At 40.7% G+C, this 24,017-nt stretch overlaps 2 protein-coding genes across 8 annotated transcripts in view; both read left to right on the forward strand.

Annotated features, from left to right (window-relative positions):
- The window catches only part of gphnb (gephyrin b), a 94,767-nt gene extending 90,596 nt beyond the window's left edge, over nucleotides 1-4,171 (forward strand). For 3 of the 5 annotated variants that reach the window (XM_069161780.1, XM_069161782.1, XM_069161783.1), the window contains 5 exons: nucleotides 232-305; nucleotides 467-531; nucleotides 646-749; nucleotides 2,233-2,329; nucleotides 2,863-4,171. In XM_069161780.1, the coding sequence (XP_069017881.1) occupies nucleotides 232-305; nucleotides 467-531; nucleotides 646-749; nucleotides 2,233-2,329; nucleotides 2,863-2,996 (474 nt within the window). In that variant the 3' untranslated portion in view covers nucleotides 2,997-4,171. Of the gene's footprint in view, nucleotides 1-231; nucleotides 306-466; nucleotides 535-645; nucleotides 750-2,232; nucleotides 2,330-2,862 lie in introns of all 5 variants that reach the window. The other 2 variants (XM_069161778.1, XM_069161781.1) reach the window with 1 other exon arrangement.
- Nucleotides 4,172-6,882: 2,711 nt separating this feature from the next.
- pals1b (protein associated with LIN7 1, MAGUK p55 family member b) lies at nucleotides 6,883-23,993 on the forward strand. 3 transcript variants are annotated; one of them, XM_069161789.1, is made up of 14 exons: nucleotides 6,883-7,049; nucleotides 10,230-10,711; nucleotides 12,164-12,372; nucleotides 15,248-15,325; nucleotides 17,382-17,501; nucleotides 18,219-18,380; nucleotides 19,048-19,125; nucleotides 19,215-19,398; nucleotides 20,686-20,754; nucleotides 20,920-20,991; nucleotides 21,639-21,800; nucleotides 22,057-22,259; nucleotides 22,556-22,666; nucleotides 22,976-23,993. In XM_069161789.1, exons 2-14 carry the CDS (start codon nucleotides 10,384-10,386, stop codon nucleotides 23,150-23,152), a joined length of 1,953 nt encoding a protein of 650 aa, XP_069017890.1. In that variant the 5' UTR covers nucleotides 6,883-7,049; nucleotides 10,230-10,383; the 3' UTR covers nucleotides 23,153-23,993. The 3 variants fall into 3 exon arrangements, with proteins under 3 accessions (XP_069017890.1, XP_069017892.1, XP_069017891.1); XM_069161791.1 differs by having other exon boundaries at nucleotides 17,394-17,501; XM_069161790.1 differs by lacking the exon at nucleotides 6,883-7,049 and adding an exon at nucleotides 8,253-8,323.
- The last annotated feature ends 24 nt before the right edge of the window (nucleotides 23,994-24,017 follow it).

Here is a 24,017-nt window from a genome sequence, read left to right on the forward strand (position 1 = left end):
CAGAAATGATTTCAACGGAAAACACAGCAGAAACTTTTCATAGGTGGTTTGAGGTCATTCATTTATTAGACTGATGTTTTTAATGAAGAAGACTAAAATATTTAATCAAAAATTGACTTTTTAATTTACAGTCTAATTCTTAATGACAGTTTCATTTAATCTTTTACCAAATGTTATCTACATCTAGTTCTGACGTCAGTATTTTGTTTGGGTTTGTAATGTTTTTTTTAGGACTACCTTAAGCAGGTGCTGGATATTGATCTTCATGCTCAGATCCATTTTGGTCGTGTTTTCATGAAACCAGGGTAAGAAAAGGAATTTGCTTTATTTTTACGACAACATATTTATAATTATGTTATTACAACATAATTATTATGTGCTGAATTTAACAACTGCTCTTAGTTATAGTCGGTTATTATATGTATGTAAACATAACATTTTGAAGTAAACTTTTGTTCTTTTTCAGTCTCCCAACAACATTTGCCACCTTGGACATGGACGGTGCTCGCAAACTAATCTTTGCCCTCCCAGGTAGTGTGTGAAGTTGAGAGAAAGAGTGATTCACCCAGCTGTTTACGCAGAGATGTTACTCACATATTTTTCTCTCTGCTCTCTCCTCTCTCTGCGCCCGTCCGTCTGACCTAGGAAATCCCGTGTCCGCTGTTGTCACCTGTAATCTTTTTGTCATCCCTGCCTTGAGGAAGATGCAGGGCATTTTGGACCCTCGGCCAACCATCATCAAAGCGAGGGTAGGACGTACAACCAGGCAGCCAGGGCCGCCTGACTCTGGCTGAGCCACATCAAGTTCATCACATGTTGAAGTACAGAAAGTGTTCATGTTGCTTCATGACCGGCCTGAAAGTCTCCTCTAAGGCTCAGAGTTGGATCATGATTCACGGTCATTGTTGTGGGTTTTTTCTTAATCCTGTTTGACTTTATCTTAAGAAGGATGTGTCTTTATTTTTCTTCCCATATTGAGTGTCAATGCAACAACCTACAGCAGAGACAAACTTTAAAACATGTGAATATTTACAGTTATGTTTGTGCTAAAGCTCCAGGGCGCATCATTGCAGTCCATTGCATCTTAACTCATGCTTTGATACTATTTTCATCATCGGCTTGATACATATGTATGACCACAATGTTTTGCTCTGACTTGGCAGAGGAACCAATCACGGCCCACGCTGACCTGAAGGCCTGCACCCAGGTCATGAATATTCAAAACTGTAGAGTGAGAGAAATCATAATAATAACGTACACACTGAGCAGACGCGGCGTACGTCCCCAACTCGCATCATCAAGTCAGAGATTTGGTCCCCTGCCATTATGGGCGCTATCCAGAGCGCAATGTGCTACATCATTTGCTGTTATAGAGCAGTTAGAAATCAACTTGAATGCATTACTGCCACTTAGTGGTGGTACTGATGGGCTGAGAGCACAGATGCAGCCAGACAATTTCCCTAAGCAGATGGCATCAGACCCAGGTCAAATGGTATTCTGGAAAAATCTTTGCGTGTGCCAGCAAACGTAAAGGAGCTTTTCACTCATGTCTGTTTGCCTTGTTGCCTTTTAGAATAGAATCTTTTATCCGAGCTAATTATATTTTGGTGATGGTCCAGGTATGGGATGTTTGCCTTTTGAAGGTTTTTTTTATTCTTTTAAATTGTTAACTATTGTGCTGCATTTATGTGTTGTAGGAAAGTTTACTCGTGTTCCAGAGTTTTGGCAGAAAATCAATCCTTGAGGATACATGCTAAATAAACATTAAATGTTACTGAGTCCAAAGCTTTGTGGGGATTTCTGGTGCAGCTTTACCTACTTTGATAGTGAAAAAAAGAGTGAAGAGGTCAAAACTCGTCAATTCGTCAACTCGAACAATTTAATTTTTAGACAAACACGTTTCGGCTCGTGGCCTTTATCATAGTTTTTAGCCATTAGCAGTCAAAATAATCAACTCAAGCAAGAATGTTATTAGTACTTTAGCCTTCATATGTGCCAGAATAGCAAGGTTTGCATCACCGGCCAATAAAATAAGGGCCAAGGGACTCTAGAAAATTATCTGTAAGTCAATTTGGTATTTTGTCGACTCTACAGTAAATGTCTTTATGCAGTAAATCTCCTCAAACTGTGAGTGTGAAACTGTTTTTAAAAAAATACAGATCCTTGGTGATAAAGATGATGTGTTCACACATAGTCCATTGTCTGAATTCACATTGCTTGTTTTTTCTCTAGTTGTCTTGTGATGTGAAGTTGGACCCTCGCCCTGAATACCACCGCTGCATTTTGACATGGCATCACCAGGAGCCTCTGCCGTGGGCTCAGAGCACAGGTACAGAAATCAACACCAGCAGCAACAGTGCTCTGAAGAACGCTGTACGACAGCCACATGTCTCAACTAGGCTGTGTCTTTTCACGGGTTGGTGGCAGTAGTTGTTCATTCTATCATTCACTGTCAAGCAAAATATCACATAAAGCAAATATATTCAGCTTGATAGGATCATATTGATCTACAACTCCTTAAAATGCTAAAAAAAAAAAGTTAGTGAGACGTTGTATCATGTTTTCTTTGTCATGCAAAAATGTGATTTATTTTTGGGCATTTTAATGTAATTATTAGCAAGAAATTATAATATTTGTCTGAACAAAGTGAAAAACTTTCTGGAGGCATAATGGGTTTCAATATTCCTTAGGGGAGAAATAATAAAGATATCGATTACCCCTCTATATGGAACAGTCAGCAGACATTATTTCATACCAGAACCACCTTTCGTTTAAGTTTCATTCAAATGTGTGAAAAATATAAAACACTCAGTGCTTTAGACCTGTGATTTGAAGTATTTTGTTCCTTCCTCTCTGCTGCAGGGAACCAGGTGAGCAGCAGACTGATGAGCATGCGCAGTGCTAACGGGCTCCTGATGCTACCTCCGAAAACAGAGCAATACGTGGAGCTGCACAAGGGCGAGGTGGTTGACGTCATGGTCATCGGCCGGCTATGATGTCATCACACAGTGACGGAGAGGTGGCGTCATATAGCGAGGGTTGGAATGGGTGGTTCACGGTGCATGTCCACATATCATTGACTATTCTGTAATATGCAACGGCACAGCTAGTTTTTATTGATTTGGATAATGTTGAGGTATAGTCAACATCTTGATCACAACCTAGATACATATGAAAAAATTAATTTAAAAAGATTATAGTATTTCAAACAAAGAAAATATAACTTTTAATGAAAAAATCTAATTATAAAAAGAGATTTATTCTGTAATATATTATTATGATTATTCTTATTATTATTATCATTATTCTTCTTATTATCATTATTATATTAAGGCAACTTCGTTCCTTTCATTGCAATTGCTTTGTGTGTTCAATGCTAGACCTTATCTATAGCAGTAGCATTTTAATAGACAGCTGTAGGTGCCTGCCAGGACAAAAAAAGAAAATTATTATTTTCTCATCTTTAGTGGAAAAAAATAATCTGTTTTTTGAAAATGAAGAAAACATTGAGGAAGGCTCCAGATCTCCCACGGTGCTCAGCTAAGAGGGGCACATCAAGGCCACTTCCTCTTTCGAGCGCCCATCAAGGTGACACTTCTGTTTTTCTCTCATTAGTATGCATCATAATGGCTTCACAAAGAGCTTTGCTTGTTGTTTATCTTGTGAGTCTTGTTTATGTGCGCAGTGCCAAATGCCTGGGCAGGGAAGAGGCAGTGTTGGGCGGGGGAGGTGGGTGGGGAGGGGGCACACCCCAGTCGGCCCAGACCCTGAAGCTTCCTTATATTCACGGTGACCTGGTGTAAACTCTGCCCCGAACCCCACCAGGGGCGAGTTGAACCTGGGAAAAATAATCTTTTATTTGATCAACTATTTAAGAAAAAAAAAAAGAAAGAAAAGAAACAGCTTCTTTAAGTGCTGACAGCCTTTTTAACCAACTTCACAAAAAATGTACAGAAAAAATAAGAACCATATTGTACAGATATATGTGACCAGCACTCCTAAGGAAATTATTAAGCAATGAGGAGACATTGAACAACGCTGTACTATAACATTTTCTGTAATGATATGAAACTGATGAAAGAGACTAAGATAATAAAAATCCTTGATCATTATGTAAAAAAAAGTTCTTGTTGGGTTTCCTTTTTTAATAAAATCTATCTAATGGAAAAAACATTGATTTTCTTCATTGGTGCTAAAAGTTTTGTAGGTGGTAACCTGATGGTTAGAGTAGTACATGAATTTAGAAAGAATGACAGTCCTACTTCTCCCAGTGTGAAGGTGAGCACGATTCATATCAACAAACATCCCTCCTTACCAGTGATGTTAAGTAACCAAACCAAAAACCATTACTTTATGATTGTGAGATACTTTACTTCAATATATACTTCTAGTTATTTTGATTTCAGAGGGAAATATTCAACTTTTTACTGCACTATTTTTTTTACATCTACTTTGACAAGTTACTTTTCAGATGAAGATTTTACATTAAAAATGATAAATTTATAAACTATAATTTCATGTTACGGATTAAAAAACAATGGTTTCCAACCTTTATGGCTGGTGAACCTCCCCCCCCCCCCCCACACACACACACAAAAGTAAAAGCAGCATCTACTTTGAGTCAAATACCTTTGACTTGTTAGCATTTAAACCAAACACTGATCTCCTTTTATAAACTTCTCAGATTGTTTCATTTAATTAACTTTTTAAGGCCCAAAGAGATACATATGGCAATATTTCACCAGAAAAGCAAAGAAAAAAGAATACAAATCTGCATAGCCAAACTTTTGTGCTTCTTTTCTCATCCTTTAATCATCTGTTGACCCCTACAATGTATGCAGAGACCCTTAGGAACGATATACAAGTCATTAAAACTGTAACTGTAATTCAAATTAAAACAAATTTTTTGTGTAATACTTATATGCATTTACTTATGTGACACTTTCAATGCAGGATTTTGTTGTATTCTTAGTGTTACTTAAAGTATCTGAGTATTTCTTCCACCTGTGGTCGTCAGATCAATGTAAAAAAAAAAAATCCAGCTGCATAGGAATAAATCACTGAAAAACCATGATGGGCTTTAACTGTCTCTCTTTCCAGGACGTTAAGTATTTAAGAATCAGGAACTGGCAGGAGAGAGCCTAATGAGGAAAAGAGGTTAAGCACAGAGGTGTCAGAAAGGATTAACCTAATAGAAAATACAGCAAGAAAAAGGCAGCTCGCGGCTTTGGAGAAGATATTTCTGAGGCAGCATGAGATTAGACAGTTTCTGTTCTTCTCTGCGCGGTAAAATGACAGTAGATCCCATTAGCTTGCAATGATTAATAGTGCTGTGACACGAACTTAGGTAAATTCATCAATGTGAATGTGTAGGCTCTAATATGGGTTGAATGTGAGGATATCAGAGTGAAGAGGATTGTGGAAAATAACGGTAAAATGTTCACATGTATGCTGAAGGTCTAATTTTTCTAAATATATTCAACTATAATTAGGCCATCGGCATAAAAAAAAATGTAAATGGGCTGATTAGTGATCTGTTAAAGTTTACCGGAGGATTGTGATGTGGACGTTGTTATTTGTATTTGTGTGTAACCAGAGGCTAAAAGTAGAAGAGGAGGGGAGGACATGGAAGTAAAATCTGTGGTCAGCTGTGGGATATCTCGCTGGCCACCTTCCCCTGCGTGTAATGTGCTTTTCTCTGTCATCAGATCCTGGTGTTCTGCATCTGCAGTGTCTTTTGCAGCAACTTCCTGCAGCAGTTGATGCCAACTCCTTTGTTGTCAGGAATTTGTGATCATCCCGAACACACAGAAACACACCTGTTTCCACGTTATGTTACATCAGAGCAGGCGCATCGGTCTTGTTTTCAGGCAGTTGTCAAAAAACATCCTACATGCAGAGCTTTTTCCAACTCTTCACTGAAGTTTTATGTTTACACTGAAGATATATTATATTATTCCCGTGTGATGGTCTACTAATCCCTCATGTGAATATTCTGTCTTGTGCATTATTTTATGCACGTTTCCTTAAAATGCACCCTTATATAGTTGGTATCTTTGTGACCTTTGTGATGTTCTGTGGGTTTACACAATGCTCAACTTCACAGATTCAGACTGTCATGACTATTTAAAGGGAAACAACGCAAAATAATGTCAATGCATCAGTAATATTGATCTGATAATTCAATGAAAAAAGCAATTATGCATGTTACTGGTTTTGCTTTTGATTGGGTAAGTACATCATTGATGATACTTCTACTTTAGGAAGATTTCTTTTACTGTTACTGTGATTTATCACTACTGTTTGAAAGTAACCAGGAACATTTACTCATGTAGCCTACTTAAGCACTATCCTGATCCACTTTTTTCTACTTCAAATACTTTGGAGGCAAATATTGTGGGCTACTTTTTACGCAACACACGGCCTTAGTTAATACCCCGTGCGGATTCAGGTCATTGTTATGAAATACAAATGACCTATGAGTTCTGACGTAGTGCTTGAAATTATCATCACTTTCACCCACTGCAACATTAAAGCGAGGCTTTACCAGTAATTATGCTCCAACAATCTAACACAGGCTTTATTGTTGAAATTGACAATCCTACGTTACATCTGATAGCTTAAGTATTTAAAATTTTAGTATAAGAAGTGTACTTTGTTGCTAATACATACTTAATACTTATTTTATGTTGTGGAAAGGCTACTATTACCCACGTAAAAGATCTGCGTCACACAAGTGATTAATACCCTTTACGTTGAGGGCTGTTTGGACTATATGGTCGTTACGTATCTGACCGACAGGGGGCGCTGCGGAGCCGCACTGTTGCCAGGGAGACGACCCAAAACAACAGTCTGTGTTCGGGCAGAACTCACTGCGGCGGCTCGACACGGTGCCGTGAGCACCGGCGAGAGAAGTTGGGCTTTTCCCCGGGAGCAAAACACAATTAGTATTATTATTATTATTATTATTTTTCCCCCCCACACACACACCGCTGGATTGTAAAAGAACAACCGCTGCTCATCAAACTCAACTCGGTGTTTTTGAAGTGGTGAGTACACCGTCCGGTTACGGTTAGCGGTACCGGGCTGCTAAGCTAACGCGTTGCTAATTGCTGCGTTAGCGCTTAATACCAATAATAAATCCAATTGCGAACATTTAATACAAGCCTGGTATTTGTTTTAAGCTCGTGTCTAAGCGTCTGTTGTTTTCCGCGTGAATGAATGTGCCACGTCTTGAAGAAAGTTGCACAAAACAGATACAGGCTGTGTTTGTAGACGACAGGAGAGACTCGGTTGTTGTCGACTCTCATTTACAATTTACCTGCTGCTTCGTTTGTCTGAACTATTCCTCATGAAACTTATCTTTTTTTTTTACAAATGATTCAAGTAGCTCTCGTTAGTTTAAGGAAAATAAACTACGGTAGAGGTGGAGAGCAAATTTTGTAAGTCTAATTCAGTTACTTGTTTCTGTTTATTTGGTTTTGTTAAGCATTACAGAGAAAACTATAGGTAAGCTGCGATGACTTAAGTTAAGTTGTTATTGAGATTGTGAGGAAATCGCTTATAAAGTCATATTTCGGGAACAACAATCCTCAATTAAAGGTCATCAGCTCATCAGTTGGACTCCGATGAGAAGTCGGTGTCTGATGCCAAACCCTTTTAAGTGATCTATGGAAGTTAATCTGAGTACTTTTCAACACTTAAACTACTACTACAGTGACTGTAATGAAATATTCTAAACCAAATCTATATATATATATATATATATATATATATATATATATATATATATATATATATATATTAAAAAAAAGGAAAAAAATTGTATATACTGTGCATTTGTATATTTAATATTTTTTACTGTTGTTTTATTGCTTTCTTGTACCTATAATGCTGCTGTAGTGAAAACATGTCCCCTTGTGGGATTAATAAAGTATCTATCTATCTATCTATCTATCTATCTATCTATCTATTATCTATTATCTATCTATCTATCAAAGTTTCACAGTATTTTCCAAGGCTTTCAAACATGTCTCATGACCTTCAGTGAACAAATACCACTGGAGTTGTTTTCAACATAGAAGTCAAAATAGCTGCACTACAATGTAAGAAGGATATTTTTTTCCTCACTACTAAATCCTGGATTTATTGCACATAGTCGTCAGTCGTGAAAAGGTTATCCAAGGTCAGGGTAATTCTGTTTGGTTTTGATTTATTTCTGAACAATTTCATTGTTTCATTTGAAGTCTGCTGAGATCCTTCGGAGTCGTGTGCGTTCCTCGGGTATCTCACGTCAAACCTGCTTCAGGTGCTGAATCACATGGTATTATAAGCTTTTATTTAATTTCACAGAACTATTTAATCACGTCTGTAATCGTTCATAGTCCCCAACCTCCGTCCACTGTGTGACTGGAACTAAACGTTTTGTATTGCCTTCGTTTGTTAATGTCTCGGCGGGCGCGTTGCACTTTCATTCATTCTCACTCGTCTTTCCAGGTACCTGCATCCCTTCCCAGCATCCCTCTCAGTGCCATTTGTGACCGCTGAGCTAGAGTCGAGCATGAGATCCCAGGCTTAATTAAGCCCACAGGAACAGATGGTCTGCTGGCAGCCTCCGCTGTTTGTCAGCAGTACACCGCCACTCTAAATGCTGCTAAATGCCTCCGTAAGGGCGGGGTTTGAGAGGCGGGAGGGGATAGACCTGTTAGACATAATTAGCTGTGGGAAGTAGGTAAAAGAGGGGGGGAGGGCTGCCATGTGGTGGTGAGTGACAAAGCCTGTATGACTGACTGCATGATATGAACATCAAAGATGGCTATCAGCAACAAAGCTGTGTTTCTCTTTTTTTTTTTTTTCTCCATGCACACAAATAGTGTCTTTAACCCGTAAGGAGTAGCAATTCGGGCAATTTAGTATAGAAATGATCTGCATGCGGGCATGTAGTAGGCTGGGCATTTAAAAATACACACCTAATGCGAAAGATCAAGACGCGTGTACGGCTTTCAAGATGTCTGTCCCCCGAATTTGGGCAGCAAAAGACACTTTCACTCCTCACTCAGAGACCGTTTTTGATATTCTGTTGTGAAATATATATTGATTAGCACCGCGTGCACGTCTCTCAGGCACGCGCTCCAACTTTGCAAATCCAGATTAATGCGTAGCATTCTTAAAAATAGATTGTAATCCACAGCAGTCACGACAACATCCACAACTATCTCCACAGTGGCAAATACGGTCGTAATAGCTCTGCGTCATGCGTCGCATTTAAAATACATTTTATATTTTTTTTATTTAGCCATCCATACAATGCAGTAGGCTACAGATGGATATTCTAAATAAGCTGTGCAGGTGGATGTTTGGGGACACGTGTACCAACAAATGGCTGAATGAGGCTGTGCTGAAGGGATTTGAGTTGACCGAGGCCGGAAAGCTTTCCGTGTTAGATTAGCGTTGTGATAGTTGAGAGGAGGAAGGAGCAAATGTCAGCGTTGATCAACAGGCAACCAGCTGGAAGGCTCAGTTGACGGAGTTTGGACAGTTTTGGAAATTCTCACATTCAAGAAGTTCGATTGAGGAAATGTTCTGCAAGTTTTTTTTTTTTTTAAAATGACTTAAACAATGAATTGATATCAATCAGTTGAGAAAACGGTCAAAAATGTATTCATCCACAGATTGTTCAACCATATGCCATTATGCCACATTGCATTATATTATCCCAAACGTAATCATTTAAATGTTTGTGTGATGTGGGAATAATTCATTCTGACAGCATTTAATGTTAGCATGGTAATTTTGAGCTGTAGTAAGGATGATGCTAATTCTTTTGACAGCTTTCCGTAGAGACGAACAACAAAGTGCTGGATTTCAAAAATTCAATAACCCAGGGTTCATAATTTACAATCTTTGGAATATAACAAAAATATTTATGTGTCGACTGCAAAGGCTTTAGTGTTCTTCTTTTGTATTGTCTTTTGAACTATCAATCACTGCTCTTTATTTTCTCAGTGTACTTTTATGCTTCTGCCTGTGGTTTCCTCAGTGAGATAAAAGTGACTGTCAACAAGAGAAATCCTTTTTTATTCTTGTTAAATTGTATTCATAAATATTTTTGCTGCATCATCTTTAAAAACTAAATCATACAGTTTTGTTTTTTTTTAAACTACTTGACTTTGTTTGCCACTCAATAAATGTAACAAGGGAAATCCTTTTTAACTCTGTTTGTGTTCCAGGATGACAAATCCCAGACGGAGCATAAAGGACTGCATCCTTCACCGGCGTGCAATGGCCCCTGAGTTGAGCAATCTCAGCATCAGTTTGTCATAACGCTTCAGCTGATCTCAGGAAATACTGGGGTGGTTTGAGCTGCACAACACTGCAGCAGGGATGATTACATCCCACATGAACGGTTATGTTCAAGAAGCCTCTATGCAGGCCAAGAGCCACAGGGAGAGGGCCGTGGACTGTCCAGGGGACGAAAGTTGCCTTGTCAAAGCGCCACACTGCAGTGCCCAAATGGAGAGGATCCAGCATTACCAGGAGGAGCTGAGGAAGAGGAGAGAGGAAGAGAGCAGGGGGAAGCACGACATCGACCCCAACGCTTCTCTGAGGCTCAAGAAGCTGTCGCAGAACCCTAAAGTGGGCATTGACAACCCCACCTTCGATGGGAAGGAGAAGGCCAACAAAGACGCATGCTCCCCGGATCCTGTAGGCGGTGAGTTAAAAGAAGGGCAGCGAGGGTTTAAAGGTCTTTACGGAGGTCAAGGAGGTTGGATGGAGGAAGGGATGTTTGAGAGAGGAGGAAGAATGCCGACCTCAGAGTAGAATAGAGAGTCGTGAAAAAAATCTGTGAAAACAAAAGGAGTCAAAACAATGACTATTGAAGGGGCAGAGCAGAGGGCGGTGCTGGAGGAGGGTGATGTGTTTTAGGGGCTGTCCACCATTTTCACTGGTTAGTTTAACCTGGCACAAAATCTATTAGTGGTCCAACGAAAAAGAAAACCCAATCTTTAATACATGACAGTACTGAAGGGATTCGCATGTACAGCTCATAAGATGCTGCTGTGGTCCTCCATTTTGGTTTGTTTTTGTACTAAAAATATTCTTTTCTACTTAATATATTGAGGTTTTTTTCCACCGACTTTACTTTTACTCTGCTTACGTGCTTTTCAGAGTGTGTTATAAATACACAGTATTGAGGGCACACGAAGTTTGTTTTATTGTAATGATTCATATGAGTCAAGTATGATTTGCATTTTAGTCACACACAGGTCCTTATTGTCGGGGCTAATTGAGTGCAGGAGTCACTTTGTCAGAATGAGGTTTTTAAGCCAGAATCCCAGAAATGTTTTTTTGAAATGTTTGACTACAACTTGAGAGAAAAACTGATTTCCTGTTTATAGCAGTGAAGCTGCTGACATTTTTTTGGTCAGACTGTGTTTGCTTGACTTGTCTGGTCTGACTTTTGTCTGCTGTGATGTGAAACAAAAGATATGAGCTCAGTTTTCTAATTACTATAAAATTTATATTATTCATTTACTGAGGTTTATAGTTTTCTACAGAAGAAATCAGTGTGTATTACTGTATTAACTAAAAGATCAAAAGACCAAAGAGGGTAAAGAAATTCTACATAATGTATTGATACTTTCTGCCATAATAAATCAAATAAGTGTAAATGCTGCAGCAACCCTTGAAATATAACAATAAGCCTGAGTTGAATCAAAGTAACTCAGCCATATTAGTGAATCAGAGGTCAAAATGTAGACCTCCACTACAGAGACATCCGGTACAGTCCCACTAAACTTAAAATGTTTGTGCCTCTGATAAATGACTTTTTCTCAGATATAACATGGTCGTAATCATAACAGACAGCTTACAACCTGATGGAACTAAATGTGCAGAGCTGGATGTGACCTAACAAGAGATTAGCCTCAGACGACACTCTGGTATTACCGGGTCAACTATAGGTAGATTGGACTGGCCGAAACCTTTGATACACGCGTATAAGACTTGACTGTCATTGCAGTCAGACTCTGTGCTGTTACAACACTAAACTAGTCAAACAATAACCAAACATTCACATCTGACTTCCGTTATTTTCGTCCCTGTGTTTCTCAGCATTGCATCTGTACTACTGTTCCCCTCACCGTGTGTGTCTGTCTCTCAGAACTGGACGAGATGCTGCAGACTCTAAAGTGGGTGCAGCACTGTTTGACCGATGCTCAGAGCCAGCAGGATGTGGAGCTGATAATGCAGATACTTGCCAAGGAGGACTTCAAGAATGCCTACACAATCTACAACGCTGTGTCCCAGCAGATGAGCCGAGTCAATCCCACCTCACCCCTCACAGCACAAGCGCAGGACCTCTGCCTGGAGGTACGCACAACGCTCATGTTACTTGAAGCCTCTTGTTACCGCCGAAAACATCATAACGTACTCATTTAGTTTTTACTGGTAGGTGTGATAGTTTTATAGGCGTAAAGCAAATGCCCAAGGGAGACTCAATCGGGGAAAATAGACTAACTTGAACCGAGACTAATGAATAACTTACTGTATTTTGTGCCACAAAACCAGTTCTGTACCTCATGAGATGAGCGGTGGTCTCCACGGAGGAGGTAGCTTGTGCATACAGGCAGAAAGGTGCTCAGATTGATGTCGCCGTTGTACGGTTTGGACCCCGTTGCTTTATTTCTGAGTGCAAGTGTAAGTAAAGCAACTGCTCAATGAAGCACGCAAAATCTTTTCTTGAGGTGATGATTAATTCAACAAAGCTGCCCAAAAGACAGTCATGCCAGTCTGGATAATTATGAAATGTAAATTGTCTCGTGGTTAACTAGGTAAGGGAAAACAAAAATGAGGGATTTGTGGGATGCAGGTCATGCATGGAAATTGAGTGAGCAGGCAAAATAAGAGATGCAGAAGGTAGAACATTTTGAATCTGAGAGTTATGCTGAAAAGAGGATGACGGGACGAGGAAGGAAAAGGACGAAGGAGTGAACTGTTGGATTTCTCCATCAAGCGCTTGCTGCTTCCTATTTAAATACATTTCACAGTGGTGCCTGTGGAGCTCCAGTGAGGACAGTAAACGAGAGCAAGAAACCATTTCAGTATTCAGGTTTGAGTAGGTGAGCATTTGTCACACCTGACTTCCTTGTTGACAAAACACCAAGCAGCTGGTTTCTGCCGAAGCAAAGCGACAGTAATTGACTTGTGTCCCTGCAGAGGTGAGCCTCTGCACACTAACTGCTCGAATGCAGCCTGTCACACAGCACAGGCCTTGTAGAAAGACACAATCTTTGATGTGGTTTGCTATGAATAACGTCGGAGCTCTATACGTTGATGACAGGCTACACCCACAGTAGGCACTTCATTAAGATTACTGTCAACTTTTGATAGGTGAAATATGAAAGAATATAATACAGAGTTTTGAGCAGTCAGACTGGTGAGCTGTGATTTTTTTTTTTTTTTTTTTTTTTTTTTTACTGATTGTTGGATTTGAAATAGTCAAACTTGTTTTGATAAAAGAGGCTATGAGTTTATTCAAAGGCCAGCAAGCAGCACTGCAACAGAATTTCTATTCCAGTCGTGACAGGAGCGGTTTGAAGATAGAGGGGCTGGGTGTGATGATCTATTTTGCTTCACACACACAACACATTGTCTTCCTGCATACAGTAAATCAGTGTCTGCGCTCACCCGCCACGCACGGCTCCTGAAGCGCTTAACAGTGCGTAAGAGTTTGAGCTGCAAGTGTGTCTAAACTAAGTGGTCGTGCTGTGTAACACTCACATTGGCCATTGGGTAAACTAATCTCCCAGCAGCCTTTGGTGCGGGCTGAGCGGCGCAGCACACTCCACAGGAAGGAGGCCAGGATCTGGGCAGCCAGAAAAAGAAACTCCAGCAGCTTAGAGCAGCGTGGGCCGAGGCACGTTGCTGCTGGGAGGAGGGGGTGAGGGGGGGGGAGTGCGTCACCTTGTTAGTGAGAGCTTTGATTAGTGTAATGGATGAACTAATCTCCAAATAGGAGATGAAGAGGCAGAGAGACGGAGTAACAGAACGCCAAAATGCCTACTGTCCTCATTCAGTGGAGTCCAAGCCACAAACAGCCATTGTATTGTTTCACTAAGTCACAACACAAGAACCAAAAGATTAAAATAGAACCATGCAACAGAGACGAGAAGAAAGACAGAGTGGACAGCCTGGAAAGACGGTGGAACGTCCTATTGTTCAGATCCTTTTCAGCTTTACGCTTTTTTTTTTCTTTTTTTTTTTTAATTAGTTGGAAACCAACATTCACAAATAAACACACACAGATGAATATTGTTTTTCTATCCAAGAGCAGCAGACTGGATATGGAACAGTTTTCTGTCTGGAATGTGAAACCCGACTGTGAGTTACTTGACGGTAGCCAAACCAGCTGTGTGCGAGTGGCCTTGTACATCCGTACGCGTTTACTGTCTGTGCACATTTGTACTTTCAACTATCCTGCGAATATTCTGTGCAACTGGCTCGTCATTAAAATTATGATTCTCAGGTTTGCAGTTTCGGAATGAAATCAGGTAAAGTCTAAGCTTCTTATGCGGACTAAACTTTCCGGTAAAGCTAATGTCAATAAAGTGTTTCACTCGTGAAAAAAGGTACCAAATCCAAGGAAGAAAAAAACAAAAAAACAGGACACACAATCATAAAATAATCTCAGGGCGAAGGGGGTGCTGAAGTCTTATGCTGAAACACAGTTTCCCATTCACCCTCTCACGCACGGAGATGCCGTGCGAGGTGCTCACCATCAGGAATACATTCACACACCAACGGTGCAAAGCTGCCATGCAAGGTGCTCGCTTGCCATAAGGAGCAATTCGGGGTTCTGTGTCTTGCCCAAGGACACTTCGGCACGTGGACAGGAGGAGCTCGGGATCAAACCGTCACCAAATATCTTTACATTCGTGTTCTACTTTTAGAAGTTGATGTACAGTTGGACACTTTAGCTAACTTCGTAGAGGTAGATTATAAATACATACCTGACTTGGATTCTAGTGACAAGAGACTTAAAATGAAAAAATAAGAGTGAATAAAGTTTTTTTTGAAGGAAGTAATTAAGCGATTAGAGTATTTGATTGTAGTTTGTACAGTGTTAAAATAGTTTACGTTTTAAATTGATACTTCACCATTTGTTCTGACGTGACTGGCTTCCTGTTTTCACAGTTCGTTTGGCGGCAGATGTGTCTCACCGCAATATGTCTCTGTTTCTGTTTAGGTCCAGAATATTCTCCAGTCCAGCCAACAAAAAGAGGGTTTAGAGCTCCGGGCGCTGCTCACCAATCCTCATCTCCAGGTCAGAGATCAGTTTTCCAGCAATGACCTTCCCCTCACCCATGATACAAACATAAGACAACACCAGAGAGGCTCAGCAAGTCAAGGACACCTTGGCAGGGCAGACGGTTGTTATACAGGATTAATCACCTATGACACCTTCATTTTATCTGTTGTTATTATTAGGTGTTACTTGGGATGTGTGTAGGTCAATTTTTTTTCAAGGTCAAGTAGCCCCTCTTTCATTAGAAAGATTAATGTAGGAGGAGTAATGTAAGAAAGGCAGTTTATGCAAATGAGGTTGTAATGTAAGAAAGGCAGTTTATGCAAATGAGGTTGGTATGTGGGTCAGCTCCCTTGGTAATGAAAAAGTGTGATTGGTGCAGCAGCGTGCCCCTCAGTCCCCTTTAAATGAATTCAACGAAGACCAGTGAGAGATGTGAAAGTTGTTGTGCGTCTTGTTGTGCGTCTTTGTCGAACTCAGCCTTATGCTTTGGTATAGATGTGAAGCATATTAGAGTTTTGGTAAGGTTTCATCCGATGAGTGAAAACATTTTATTTCTGGCCATGACCATGCTTCTCTCAAACGCAGTAATGGCGTCAGACAGATTAGTGATCCACAAAGTGTCAGAAATGTTGAAAACAATAAACCTAGTTGAATACTGCACTGCTTGGACCAACACCTGCATCTGGATGAAATAGATAAATAATGAAGCTCACCGTACATGGACTTGATCATTTTCAAACATGTAAAATATCTGTCCTCTGACTACTCACCTTGAGTTGTGAGCAACTTCTTTTCGTCCACTTGTTGGGACAGGCCTGCAGTTGAGTTTAACGAAGTTCGATTTGGTTGTAACCTATTTAGTAATGATCTTGCAGTACATTGCCAAAGGCGGCTGTTGGCACAGCTGACAAACTGAACAATTAAGATGTTCCTCTTGACTCCATCGCTACTAAAACTACTTTGTTAACATCACAGGTAAAGGCAGGCCACTTCCACAGCTGTCTATTCAGCGGGACGTCTTTGTAGCATTTTGTGTGTCAACATGAAAGGAATCGAACAAACATTACATTTCATTTCATTTCAAACGGCATCTCTCTGACGTGGCTCGACACGCTACCCGTGTCAGTTTAAGCCTCGGTGATTCTTCTGGAGGAAAAATGGAGTCACATTATGAGACTGTCATTGTCCATTAGCGAGGCAGTAAGGTGAGAAAAGGCCGCAGGTGTATGACTCTGCTGTGATTTTACGGTTGAGGGTCCCGACAGTGGAGCGCCAGGGGTCGGACGTTTGACCCACGTGACCGTGTGAACCACCAAACCCCCCCCCCCCCCCCCCCCCCCCCCCCAGTTGGGCCGTTAACTCCTCCGCTGAGTCGGAACCATGCAGCCAGCGGGGACGGCGTGATGAGATGTGAGCCTGCCTCGTGGCACAGAAACCAGAACAGATTATCTCGGTTCCACGAGAATCATATGAATCACCATGTAGTACAGGTAAACAGCTTCATATCCAAAACTAATGGAGACATGTGAGAGATGACTACGGCCCCCTCAAGTCCACCCGTCTCCCTCTCATTGTTTTCTGGGACACCGTTTTCTCAGGAGCAGGGACACCGAAGGTGTTTGATGATTGATGGTGGTGGATTCTGACTCCTAAATGCAGGTGGAGATTAAGACGGATTGTGTGTTCGCTGAAGCTTAGCCCGGCCTCTGCTCTCTCAGGCCCCCTCTGCTGCAGGGTAGAGAAATTCATTTGGGCCGACGGTTATTAATTGTAGGTTACAGAGGGCATGTCACATTAAATGAAGTGAAGGAGCAATCTCTGTATTATTTCTGGTTTAGACGTGGGCTTGCTGACGGGTCTTGTTAAAAAAAGATGAGGGGTGGATAGGCCTCTGGTAGCGGGTGCATTTCTCAGGATCCTTGAAACGTCTTTATCGTTGTTTTATATCGACAAGCAGAAACCATGAGCAATTTGACTCAAACTATATTAGATTTCGCCTCATTCTGCCTCCTCTGTGTTTCTGTACATGTGTTTGTACTGTATGTTGTCTCTGTGTGTGTCCATGTGGCAGGCGCTGATGCAGGTCCATGACAGCGTGGCAGGGCAGGAAGTGGAAGAGGAAAATGTGACCCAGTACCTCGGGGAGACGGTTAAATTAGTGCGGCTGGAGAAGACCAGAGACACTCCACTGGTGAGACGTCCTCTATTAGTCTTTTTGTGTCACTTCTGCCGTCTTCTGTCATTACTGTCTCTCTGCCGTTTAGGCTGCTTTATGTTTTATAATTTACTTCTGAATGTTGTATATCAATAGTAGAAATCCACAGAAAGACAAAGATTGAGAAGCAGGGTAACATGGATAGTTGGGATAATATTCATTTGGTATGGATATAATTAACAATACAATGAAAATATGTGCTGTTTGCTGTGTGTAACGTGTCTTTGTACTTAATGTTATGATCTGGAAGATGCTTCGCTCTGTTTGGTGACACCTATGGTGATAAGCGGTAATCACAGCTGTGTGTTTTGACTCGACTTCTCATCAGACCCAAACAGTGTCGCCTGTGTGTCATTTGGCAATTGAAGAGCGATCTTGTTGCCTTAGCTCCGCCCACTTTCTCTGGAAAACACAACACTAACTTTGCACTGCTTCTGATTTTTTTTTTCCCCTGGGAATGTCCCCACAGACACCCAGCTTGTTCAGTTCAGCAATTAAAAGGGCTTTCATCAGTGGGCCACCACCTCAGTCACCATTATGTTACCTCATTCAGAGATAATTACTTTATTGATTATTACTTTAAGCCTCCGCCCTCTCCTCCGTGTCATGTCAGAAAATATTATGCATTTGTCTATAAGGTCTGTAGGTTGTTTTGTGAGATCGTCTCTGTCACATGTCTGAACTGGTCATCAGGGTGCAACAGTGCGTAATGACATGGACAGTGTGGTGGTGAGTCGTGTGGTGAAAGGCGGAGCAGCAGAGCGGAGCGGCCTCCTCAGTGAAGGAGATGAGATCCTGGAGATCAACGGGATTTCTATCCGTGGGAAACACATCAATGAGGTCCACGACTTGCTGGTGAGGACTAGGAATTGTCAACGTGGTGTCCAGTAACACCCAGTGTTCTTTAGATATTTTACAATAACTTATTAGAAAGGAATTGCGTTACAACTTTATTTTAATAGATGGGAATCTAGCTTCGTTATAGTGTACTTACAGGTGCTTAAAATGTCCTGAAAATTACTACTTTGTGCCTTTATTGCCATAAAAGGGTTTAGAATTTATTTGTAAATGGTGGGTCTTACTTGGATCAGCTGTTCTTTCATACCTGGTGACATTAGATTGTATTCACTCTACAGATCTAAAAGATAAGTTCAAAATTATTTGACAATGCGTTAAGCCTCAGAAATGTAATTAAGTTCATTAAGGCATGTGTCTTTACAGTAAGTACAAAGTGTCTTTTGACCGAGAACACAAGGCAGACAAAGGAATAACTAACATTAGTGCTGACTGCTTTTTATTTTGGAGAAAACAAACAACTCATATTTTCAAATGTAACCTAAAATATATACCTGAGCAGTTGTTTTGAGTAGATGCATTCTTGAATTATAATATAACCAACCGTAGATCAAGAAAACATTGTTAGATGTTTAAGCTGCCGGGTAAATACAGCAAGTAAAATAAGTGTTTTATGAAAATGCCTCCCTCTCATGTTTAATTCATTGCATTTCATGTTCACCAACAGCAACAAATGCAGGGCACCCTGACCTTCCTCCTCATCCCAAGCTCTCAGATTAAACCTGCCGCGCACAGACAGACTGTGGTAAGTCTCTAATGATATGTGAGTGGGTGTGCATGAGAACACCTGACTGCATGCATCGGCAGCTTTGACATTGTAAACCCTGTCCTCAGATGCATGTACGAGCCTACTTTGACTACGACCCATCTGATGACCCGTTCGTGCCGTGTCGGGAGCTCGGCCTGTCCTTCCAGAAGGGAGACATCCTCCACGTCATCAGCCAGGACGACTCCAACTGGTGGCAGGCCTACAGGGACGGAGACGAGGACAACCAGCCCCTGGCTGGACTCGTTCCAGGTACGAATCAGACCAGGGCTGAATATTAATATGGAGTTTATTGCTCCACAAGGGCGGATAACAACAGCGAGGACATACTATTCCAAATAGAAGAAATTGTAGAAAGGCCATTTACAGATTGTTGTAAATATTGTATCGTAATTTACTGTAATTTATTTTTATGCTCTGTATTATTATTATTATGTTTTGCTTCCCTACTCTTGACACAAATGTGGAGTAACTACAAAACCCTTCACAACTGTACAAAAACAAAATGCACACATATGCAAGTACATATAAAAAAGCCCATAGCTGTATTTTTTTTTACAACATACATCCTGTTGTTTTAATTCTTCCTGTTTGGTTACTTCACACCCTTTCCAATGCACAGGGCTCAGTCATGTTTAAACAGGAGCAACAAGATGTGAATTGTGGGTAAATTAAGTAGCACCAGGTGTTGGAAAGACTTGTCTCTGATGAAGACCTGGTATGTCTTCAGTTCAGTTTTGTATCAGATGATGAAGCAGTTCTTTCATCAAAAATATGTACAATGTAATCTCCTGATAAACTATGAAGCTGGATAAATCTGTAAATTAGTAATCGTCCCTTGGATGTTTTCAGTAAACATTTTTAATGAAGAAAAAGCAACCAAAATAATGAAGAGAATATAAGGATATCCTAAAAGTGAATACATATTGATTTCTATTTGGAAGAAGAAAAGGTCTGCAGGACATTAAGGATACACATCTGTATGAAATCCTTTGCAATTACATTTTACAAAAACTAGTTCTAAATTAATAATAGTTGACGCTAGTTTATAAGTAACACGAGATAATTCACTGACAAACCAATAATTTACTCCACTTTGTGTAGTAACTGAAACCCAGTCACAGAAGAGGATTTGATAGTGACTTTCAACTAAGCTGACACTCATCTCCTGGACGAAATCACAACCCATCAAACAGAATTAAAGAAACGCCTGAGAACTGTCTGTGATTACTTTCTGACCTGAGTCTGTTGTGCCTGCAAGATAATGAGGTTAAGCACTGGAAATTGAAAGTGGGCCATGTTTTTGCCCGTTCTTCATTATGTCTAAGCTTCTAGGAAGAGAAGAACAAACAATACCCGGCCTGCAAAAGCTTTGGACTTTTAATATTGCTAGTTTTTAGCCACCATGGTGGTCCAGTGCAAAACTGACCAAACAAAGTGTCAAATACAGGCTTTTGAAATAGAAAATATATAGACATTTTTGTATATATATATATATATATATTGGATGACTAATGACTTTCTGTATGTTCTTTTCAGGTAAAAGCTTCCAGCAACAGAGAGAGACCTTAAAGAAAACAATAACAGACAAGAGTCGAGAGCAGCAAGGTCAGACACCAGTGGTTGAAACACACACCGTCATTTAGAAAACAAAATGATTTGACTTCCTCTTTGACGCCTATGAAAATAAAATGTGATCTATCCGGAGTGTTGTAACGTAGTGGAGTGATGATCTGCCTGTTAAAGATAATTTATTTTCAATGACGTGTTCAGTGAAGGTTTGGTATGGAAAGAAGAACAAGAAACAGAGGAAGAAGAGCATATCTACCTTCAGCAAAAGCAGTGGTAAGACTTTCTTTCTTTTTTTTTCTTTCTTTTTCTCGTGGCTCTTCAGCGGCTCGAGAATTGAGCTGGTTTAAAAGTGTGCGACGTCTTCACACTGAACCAACTGTCTCTCCTCTTTACCACCTGTGAGAGACCGCTTCCACACTGGAGCTGACACATCTCGTCTTTCTCACAGCAGCTTGGTGTGTCACAGGTCAGATTAGTCTTTGCCTCACAGTCGGGATCAGAGGAAGCACCAACAGGTGCCTAAATGGCTTGGAAGGAACGTGTGGCGGTGTTAGTTCACACATTCATACTGAGACCTACACACACACACACACACACACACACACACACACACACTGTTCTCGTGAAACTGCCCTGTGGTCAGCAGGAGCTGGCCGCCAGCTCAGAGAGACAGATGTGTGGACTATCGTCATCATCTTCATGCAGGAAAAAACTTTAAAAAAACAAACAAACACGGGGATATAAAATAATATGTTGCTTTCCAAAACCTCATGCGTCTTTTCCCGCCTCAACAAAGAGGCTGAAGGTTAAAGTTACGTACAAAACAACAGCCCAGGAGCTCAAAGGAATTTGGTATGTAGGTCAGGGATGTTTCATTACCCCCCCCCCCCCAATTAAAAAAAAAAAACCTGTGTCTTCAGACTACGACGACATCCTGACCTATGAGGAGATGTCCCTGTACCACCAGCCCGCCACTCGCAAACGCCCCGTAGCTCTGATCGGTCCGACAAACAGTGGTCACGATGAGCTGCGTCGGAGGCTCCTGTCCATCGAACCGGAGAAGTTTGCTGTCGCCGTTCCACGTAAGTCCACGCTTTGTCAAAGTAACAGTTCACGGCAATATCAAATATTAGTCACCGATTTCAGATGAGGAACAAATCATGTCTTTAGGATTTAAGTAAAGAATTGAAATCATTTGACACGTCACAGTGCACAAAGTTTTCAAATTTCTAAAGTCCCAAGAAATTACTGACAACTTAAAAAGGGCCAATTAGTACAAAATAAGACGAGTGTTTTTTTTTACCAAGTCAACTTGATCCGTCCCTTTTCACGGCTCAGACACAACCAGAGGCCCGAGGATACACGAGCGCAACGGGCGCGACTACCATTTTGTGAGCCGTGCCGCCTTTGAAACCGACTTGGCAGCTGGGAAGTTCATCGAGTCAGGGGAGTACGAGAAGAACCTGTACGGCAGCAGCACAGACTCTGTCCGACACATCATCAACTCCGGACGCATCTGCTTGCTCTGCCTGCACACGCGGGTAAAAGACTGAATACTCTTTACTGTCGAGACAATTATTTTTATCGAACATGTTAATTACAAAACTCATTCCATCCTCCTCCTTCTGTGATCTTAACTATTGTGGCTCTGCCAGAATGTAATGAACTCTTTTTATATCCTGAACATAAATCTTAAATGGTTTTTGTTTGATTAAAACTGTAAAGAAGTTGCCATGTTTTTTTTTTCTTGTTTTGGTTTATTTTAAATCTGGTTTCTTTTTGTCTCTGTCTTTCCTTCTTCGTTTGTTTGTACGTGACTTGGTCTTCCTTCTGTCAGTCACTGCGGGTGTTGAGGTCCTCCAACCTCAAGCCATATGTCATCTTCATCGCTCCTCCTTCTCAGGAAAGACTACGCACCCTGCTGGCCACAGAGGGAAAAACACCAAAGGTAAAAAGTTAAACACAGAAAAGAAAACATTGTTCAGGGACTGTCAGGCAGAGCAAAGAAAGAAGTTATATTCTTTTAACCAATTAAAGACATCATCAGAGTGGAAATGATAGAAACAGATTGTTTACCCTTGGTATGGAAAAGACAATATTTAAAAGAATAAACAATAATTGCAACACTTCATGAAACCATAACAGAGAACACAGCTGTTAAAGGAACCATACAACCATTTACCTCATATGTCCAATACAGGAGAAACATTTTTGAAAAGTCACCTTCTTAAATCCATGTCTTGTTTTCTCTGCGCAGCCGGAGGAGCTGAAGGAGGTCATTGAAAAGGCTCGCGAGATGGAGCACGGTTTTGGCCACTTTTTCGATGCGACCATCGTGAACCTGGACCCAGACCAGGCTTTCCACGAGCTCCGCAGGCTGATAGATAAACTGGACACCGAGCCACAGTGGGTGCCCACCTCCTGGCTGTGCTAGAGCTTGTTGTGTCTCAGCACGAAGAGGTAAACAGAAGCACAAAACTGTTTGCTCCCGGAGGCTGAAAAATGAATGACGGACAGTGGTGAATTCTTACTGGATTTTCACATGCGCATTTTCCTCGTTTATAGAGGAGGTGATCGTCACCACTTGCTGCAGGGATGGACTCGCGTTTCTTTCGGGGTTTTTTTGTTGGTGTGTGTGTGTCTTTGTGGGTGATTTTATTGTTTTGTTTTGTTTCATGAAGGTCTTTATTGATCTCAGCTTTATGCAAAGTCATTTATCATACGAATAGAATTATTTCTATCCTATTCTTAATAGTTATTTATAATTGTAAATATATATTTTCTAGTCAAAAGGATCAAATATTTTATTGTTACACGTGTGATACCAAAAACGGTGTGCTCAACTGGGAGAGTGTAAATGTCAGTTTTAATTGGCCTCCTGATAAGGCAGAAAGCCAAAAATGTCCTTGTATACCAAACTGAAAAGAAGCACTTGTGCTTAAAGTGGCTGCAGTGGAACATCTTCCATTCAGAAGAACAGCAGAGAAATCTGCTGCGGTTTTCAGGTACGTCTTCTGCACCAATGTCAGTATTATTTGATGCTGTGTCTGGTAACAGACTTGTTTCCCGCTGGTTAGCATTACTGTCAGTATGTAATGCTGCAAAGTACTGCTGAGATTGTTTGGTTTTTTTGGTTTTTTTTACCAGTATTGTATGAAAAAGACATCATATTACTTGTACTTCACTTACTTAAGTCCAACAAATACTGTTCTACTTCTTTGCAGGGTAAATAGGAATAGGAAAAGTGTAAATAAAATCAAGTACACATGTGAACAAGTGATACATTTTGCATGCACTGA

Source organism: Embiotoca jacksoni, unplaced genomic scaffold (genome assembly GCF_022577435.1).
Source record: "Embiotoca jacksoni isolate LCO1_2020_lvr unplaced genomic scaffold, fEmbJac1.0.p SCAF_29, whole genome shotgun sequence".
Taxonomy (NCBI): domain Eukaryota; kingdom Metazoa; phylum Chordata; class Actinopteri; family Embiotocidae; genus Embiotoca; species Embiotoca jacksoni.